Source organism: Coregonus clupeaformis, unplaced genomic scaffold (genome assembly GCF_020615455.1).
Source record: "Coregonus clupeaformis isolate EN_2021a unplaced genomic scaffold, ASM2061545v1 scaf0075, whole genome shotgun sequence".
In the NCBI taxonomy this organism is placed as follows: Eukaryota; Metazoa; Chordata; class Actinopteri; order Salmoniformes; family Salmonidae; genus Coregonus; species Coregonus clupeaformis.
Genome location: NW_025533530.1, coordinates 647,501 through 654,237, shown reverse-complemented (window position 1 = coordinate 654,237; position 6,737 = coordinate 647,501). Strand labels below are relative to the sequence as shown.

The 6,737-nt window shown below is 44.0% G+C and overlaps 1 protein-coding gene across 1 annotated transcript in view; it reads left to right on the top strand.

Annotated features, from left to right (window-relative positions):
* Positions 1-1,882: 1,882 nt before the first annotated feature.
* The window catches only part of LOC121555150 (thrombospondin-type laminin G domain and EAR repeat-containing protein), a 44,058-nt gene continuing 39,203 nt past the window's right edge, over positions 1,883-6,737 (top strand). The window contains exon 1 of the mRNA XM_041868956.1: positions 1,883-2,036. Within this exon, the coding sequence (XP_041724890.1) occupies positions 1,884-2,036 (153 nt within the window). The 5' untranslated portion in view covers position 1,883. The remainder of the gene's footprint in view (positions 2,037-6,737) is intronic.

Sequence of the window (6,737 nt, the reverse complement as noted above, 5' to 3'; positions counted from 1 at the left end):
TCCAGCAGAGAGATATGATGCAGTATGTAGTCCAGCAGAGAGATATGATGCAGTATGTAGTCCAGCAGAGATATATGATACAGTATGTAGTCCAGCAGAGAGATCTGATACAGTATGTAGTCCAGCAGAGGGATCTGATACAGTATGTAGTCCAGCAGAGGGATCTGATACAGTATGTAGTCCAGCAGAGGGATCTGATACAGTATGTAGTCCAGCAGAGAGATCTGATGCAGTATGTAGTCCAGCAGAGAGATATGATACAGTATGTAGTCCAGCAGAGAGATCTGATACAGTATGTAGTCCAGCAGAGAGATCTGATACAGTATGTAGTCCAGCAGAGAGATCTGATACAGTATGTAGTCCAGCAGAGAGATATTATGCAGTATGTAGTCCAGCAGAGAGATATGATGCAGTATGTAGTCCAGCAGAGAGATCTGATACAGTATGTAGTCCAGCAGAGAGATATGATGCAGTATGTAGTCCAGCAGAGAGATATGATGCAGTATGTAGTCCAGCAGAGAGATATGATACAGTATGTAGTCCAGCAGAGAGATATGATGCAGTATGTAGTCCAGCAGAGAGATCTGATACAGTATGTAGTCCAGCAGAGAGATCTGATACAGTATGTAGTCCAGCAGAGAGATATGATGCAGTATGTAGTCCAGCAGGGAGATATGATGCAGTATGTAGTCCAGCAGAGAGATATGATACAGTATGTAGTCCAGCAGAGAGATCTGATACAGTATGTAGTCCAGCAGAGGGATCTGATACAGTATGTAGTCCAGCAGAGGGATCTGATACAGTATGTAGTCCAGCAGAGGGATCTGATACAGTATGTAGTCCAGCAGAGAGATCTGATACAGTATGTAGTCCAGCAGAGAGATCTGATACAGTATGTAGTCCAGCAGAGAGATATGATACAGTATGTAGTCCAGCAGAGGGATCTGATACAGTATGTAGTCCAGCAGAGGGATCTGATACAGTATGTAGTCCAGCAGAGAGATCTGATACAGTATGTAGTCCAGCAGAGAGATCTGATACAGTATGTAGTCCAGCAGAGGGATCTGATACAGTATGTAGTCCAGCAGAGAGATATGATGCAGTATGTAGTCCAGCAGAGAGATATGATGCAGTATGTAGTCCAGCAGAGAGATATGATACAGTATGTAGTCCAGCAGAGAGATCTGATACAGTATGTAGTCCAGCAGAGGGATCTGATACATTATGTATTCCAGCAGAGGGATCTGATACAGTATGTAGTCCAGCAGAGGGATCTGATACAGTATGTAGTCCAGCAGAGAGATCTGATACAGTATGTAGTCCAGCAGAGAGATCTGATACAGTATGTAGTCCAGCAGAGAGATATGATACAGTATGTAGTCCAGCAGAGGGATCTGATACAGTATGTAGTCCAGCAGAGGGATCTGATACAGTATGTAGTCCAGCAGAGAGATCTGATACAGTATGTAGTCCAGCAGAGAGATCTGATACAGTATGTAGTCCAGCAGAGGGATCTGATACAGTATGTAGTCCAGCAGAGAGATCTGATACAGTATGTAGTCCAGCAGAGAGATCTGATACAGTATGTAGTCCAGCAGAGGGATATGATACAGTATGTAGTCCAGCAGAGAGATCTGATTAAATGCGTTTTCACCTTCTGAATTTACACTGTTTATGTCTAACCTGTATCCCTTTAGAGATAGCAATCTAAATGGAAATATGTTTGTTTTGTTGCATTCCTTCCTTCCTTCCTTCCTTCCTTCCTTCCTTCCTTCCTTCCTTCCTTCCTCCCTCCCTCCCTCCGACCTGTAGATCTGTTACCTCTGGACTTCCTGTCACGGGTCTTACCACCTGGCGGGGAGCCCCCCCTGTGTGAAGTGCACATGGTCCAGTCCAGGGGGGCCCGGGGCTTGCAGCTAGCCGGCTCTCAGGAGGCCCTCAGCTTCCCCGCCTCGCAGCTCTTCACCAACTGTGACCACTTCCCTTCTGAGTTCTCCTTCGTGGTCACGCTCAAGATCCCACGCCTTGCCAACAAGGTGAGGAACAGGAAGACTACATGACGACAGAAACCACAACGACAGAAACCAGTTCTAATATACACTCTGAGTATTGTAGTTCTAATATAGTTTTAATATAGTTCTAATACACGCTCCTAGTAGAATAGTTTTAATATACACTACCGGTCTAAAGCTTTAGAACACCTCCTCGTTCAAGGGTTTTTCTTTATTTGTACTATTTTCTACATTGTAGAATAATAGTGAAGACATCAAAACTATGAAATAACACATATGGAATCATGTAGTAACCAGAAAAGTGTTAAACAAATCAAAATATATTTCATATTTGAGATTCTTCAAATAGCCATCCTTTGCCTTGATGACAGCTTTGCACACTCTTGGCATTCTCTCAACCAGCTTCATGAGTTCTAATCCTTCTTAATGCATTAGAGCCAATCAGTTGTGTTGTGACAAGGTAGGGGGGTATACTGAAGATAGCCCTATTTGGTAAAAGACCAAGTCCATATTATGGCAAGAACAGCTCAAATAAGCAAAGAGAAACAACAGTCCATCATTACTTTAAGACATGAAGGTCAGTCAATACTGAACATTTCAAGAACTTTGAAAGTTTCTTCAAGTGCAGTCGCAAAACCATCAACTGCTATGATGAAACTGGCTCTCATGAGGACCGCCACAGGAATGGAAGACCCAGAGTTACCTCTGCTGCAGAGGATAAGTTCATTAGTTACCAGCCTCAGAAATTGCAGCCCAAACAAATGCTTCACAGAGTTCAAGTAACAGACACATCTCAACATCAACTGTTGAGGAGACTGTAGGAATCAGGCCTTCATGGAATTGCTGCAAAGAAACCACTACTAAAGGACACCAATAAGAAGAAGAAGAAGAAGAGACTTGCTTGGGCCAAGAAACATGAAAATGTTTGTCCTTTGGTCTGGAGTCCAAATTGGAGATTTTTGGTTCCAACCGCCATGTCTTTGTGAGACACGGTGTGGGTGAACGGATGATCTCTGCATGTCTATTTCCCACCGCAAAGAATGGAGGAGGAGGTGTTATGGTGTGGGGGTGCTTTGCTGGTGACACTGTCTGTGATTTATTTAAAATTCAAGGCACACATTACCAGCATGGCTACCACAGCATTCTGCAGCGATACGCCATCCCATCTGGTTTGGGCTTAGTGAGACTATAATTTGTTCTTCAACAGGACAATGACCCAACACACCTCCAGGCTGTGTAAGGGATATTTTACCAAGAAGGAGAGTGATGGAGTGCTGCATCAGATGACCTGGCCTCTACAATCCCCCGACCTCAACCAAATTGAGATGGTTTGGGATGAGTCGGACCGCAGAGTGAAGGAAAAGCAGCCAACAAATGCTCAGCATATGTGGGAACTCCTTCAAGACTGTTGGAAAAGCATTCCAGGTGAAGCTGGTGGAGAGAATGCCAAGACTGTGCAAAGCTGTCATCAAAGCAAATGGTGGCTATTTGAAGAATCTCAAATAATAAATATGTTTTGATTTGTGTTATTTCATAGTTTTGATGTCTTCACTATTATTCTAGAATGTAGAAGTATGAAAAATGTATGAACTCACTAACTGTAAGTCGCTCTGGATAAGAGCGTCTGATAAATGACTTAAATGTAAATGTAAATGTAGAAAATAGTAAAAATAAAGAAAAACCCTTGAATGAGTAGGTGTTCTAAATATTTTGACTGGTAGTATAGTATCTGTTAGTGTCTCTCCCTCAGTGTATCCTGGGTGTATCTGTCCTGTTGGTCAGTATCTCTCCCTCAGTGTATCTGTCCTGTTGGTCAGTATCTCTCCCTCAGTGTATCTGTCCTGTTGGTCAGTGTCTCTCCCTCAGTGTATCCTGGGTGTATCTGTCCTGTTGGTCAGTATCTCTCCCTCAGTGTATCTGTCCTGTTGGTCAGTGTCTCTCCCTCAGTGTATCCTGGGTGTATCTGTCCTGTTGGTCAGTATCTCTCCCTCAGTGTATCTGTCCTGTTGGTCAGTATCTCTCCCTCAGTGTATCTGTCCTGTTGGTCAGTATCTCTCCCTCAGTGTATCTGTCCTGTTGGTCAGTGTCTCTCCCTCAGTGTATCTGTCCTGTTGGTCAGTATCTCTCCCTCAGTGTATCTGTACTGTTGGTCAGTATCTCTCCCTCAGTGTATCTGTCCTGTTCGTCAGTGTCTCTCCCTCAGTGTATCTGTCCTGTTGGTCAGTATCTCTCCCTCAGTGTATCTGTCCTGTTGGTCAGTATCTCTCCCTCAGTGTATCCTGGGTGTATCTGTCCTGTTGGTCAGTATCTCTCCCTCAGTGTATCTGTCCTGTTGGTCAGTATCTCTCCCTCAGTGTATCTGTCCTGTTGGTCAGTATCTCTCCCTCAGTGTATCCTGGGTGTATCTGTCCTGTTGGTCAGTGTCTCTCCCTCAGTGTATCCTGGGTGTATCTGTCCTGTTGGTCAGTGTCTCTCCCTCAGTGTATCTGTCCTGTTGGTCAGTGTCTCTCCCTCAGTGTATCTGTCCTCTTGGTCAGTATCTCTCCCTCAGTGTATCTGTCCTGTTGGTCAGTATCTCTCCCTCAGTGTATCCTGGGTGTATCTGTCCTGTTGGTCAGTGTCTCTCCCTCAGTGTATCTGTCCTGTTGGTCAGTATCTCTCCCTCAGTGTCTCTGTCCTGTTGGTCAGTATCTCTCCCTCAGTGTATCTGTCCTGTTGGTCAATATCTCTCCCTCAGTGTCTCTGTCCTGTTGGTCAGTATCTCTCCCTCAGTGTATCTGTCCTGTTGGTCAGTATCTCTCCCTCAGTGTATCTGTCCTCTTGGTCAGTATCTCTCCCTCAGTGTATCCTGGGTGTATCTGTCCTGTTGGTCAGTATCTCTCCCTCAGTGTATCTGTCCTGTTGGTCAGTATCTCTCCCTCAGTGTATCCTGGGTGTATCTGTCCTGTTGGTCAGTATCTCTCCCTCAGTGTATCTGTCCTGTTGGTCAGTATCTCTCCCTCAGTGTATCCTGGGTGTATCTGTCCTGTTGGTCAGTATCTCTCCCTCAGTGTACAGTGGGGGAAAAAAGTATTTAGTCAGCCACCAATTGTGCAAGTTCTCCCACTTAAAAAGATGAGAGAGGCCTGTAATTTTCATCATAGGTACACATCAACTATGACCAGTGGCGGCTCCTGAAAAAATTCTCAGGGGGGGCAATTTTTCTGATGATTTAGGTGACCTACACACATTTTAAAAAAGATATGTCCAGCAACAACATGAAGACAGGGGCAGCATATAAGTCAATACCAGAAGCATTTATTGACTGATCTCAAAAGTGTTGGCTTACCAGGGTTGGTGGAGCCCTCAGTTTCATCTTTGCCTCGCAAAGCTAACTCAAACACTCCGCAAAACTTCACACACTGGATTAGCCGGCTGAGGATGTGGCGGTTCTTGCTAATGTCGTAGTAAATATATTTGTTATAGTGAATATGGAATATGATATGTTGAGTAAAATGTTGTGCTAAGATCTATTTAGGTCAGGAGCTGGTTATAAGTTCTGTTCCTATCCAATAACAATGGACAAAAGGGTCCTATCTTGTCAGCCTTGTCAGTTTCAGTTCTCCAGTAAACTTGTGATTATCAACACTAACCTCATCGTTGTGGCGGCGGACAGCTAGCCTGTATCCCTCATCCAGTTGAGTGGGAATGTTCACTCTCCCCAAAGCAGACAATCTCAAACAGCTATCCATGTGGGTCTTTGACAGCTCATGTTTCTTAATCTTTCCTGAAAGATGGTGCATGTCCGTTACACACCAGTCGCTGTCCAAGCGGTGCTGTCTGCCGTGCCGCCTTCAGGGTGAAAGAGTAAGCAGGGGGTAGCAGAAGACTGCATTAGCTACATCGCAGCCTGCTAGCCAGGTTTTTTCGTTCGTACCAATTTTTGGAAAATCCTCGGGTGTAGGACTTCCCCCTTTAGTAGAAACCTGTTGAATTATTAAATTTGGTCTGGGAGGTCCTAATTGTTTCGTTGCCAATTTATCTTCATTTGTTCGCCGACAAAAGGAACTTCTTTCAAAGACACAATCGAGTTGCACTGAAGCCTAGCCATTTTGATAGAAGTAGTGAATTGATTGACGCTGCTACCCGCTCTTTTCTTAGTTACGTTCATGGTTATATGTTACGTATGACGAAAGCGCGTAAGTGCAAGCCCTCAGAAACCCATAGAGATTGTATTGAAAGCTCTGATATTTGAAAAAAATAGATTTTACATGGGAGTCTATGACAGACTTCTGGGCGATTTTCAACCTGACTGAAATCGCCCCAAAAGGGGGGGGGGGGGGCATTTGAAGCACGACTTTAGCCTGATTGGACATTTAGTGGCACTGTGGCAGATCAGACGTCTAGATTACAACACTGATAACTACTGTTGCCATGATATAATTGATTAGAAAAAAAATCCCTTCCTTTTCCCGTTTGGCAGTGCGTCGCCCATATCGCCCTATTGAACACACCGCCCCTGACTATGACAGACATAATGAGAAAAGAAAATCCAGAAAATCACATTGTAGGATTTTTTATGAATTTATTTGCAAATTATGGTGGAAAATAAGTATTTGGTCAATAACAAAAGTTTCTCAATACTTTGTTATATAACCTTTGTTGGCAATGACACAGGTCAAACGTTTTCTGTAAGTCTTCACAAGGTTTTCACACACTGTTGCTTGTATTTTGGCCCATTCCTCC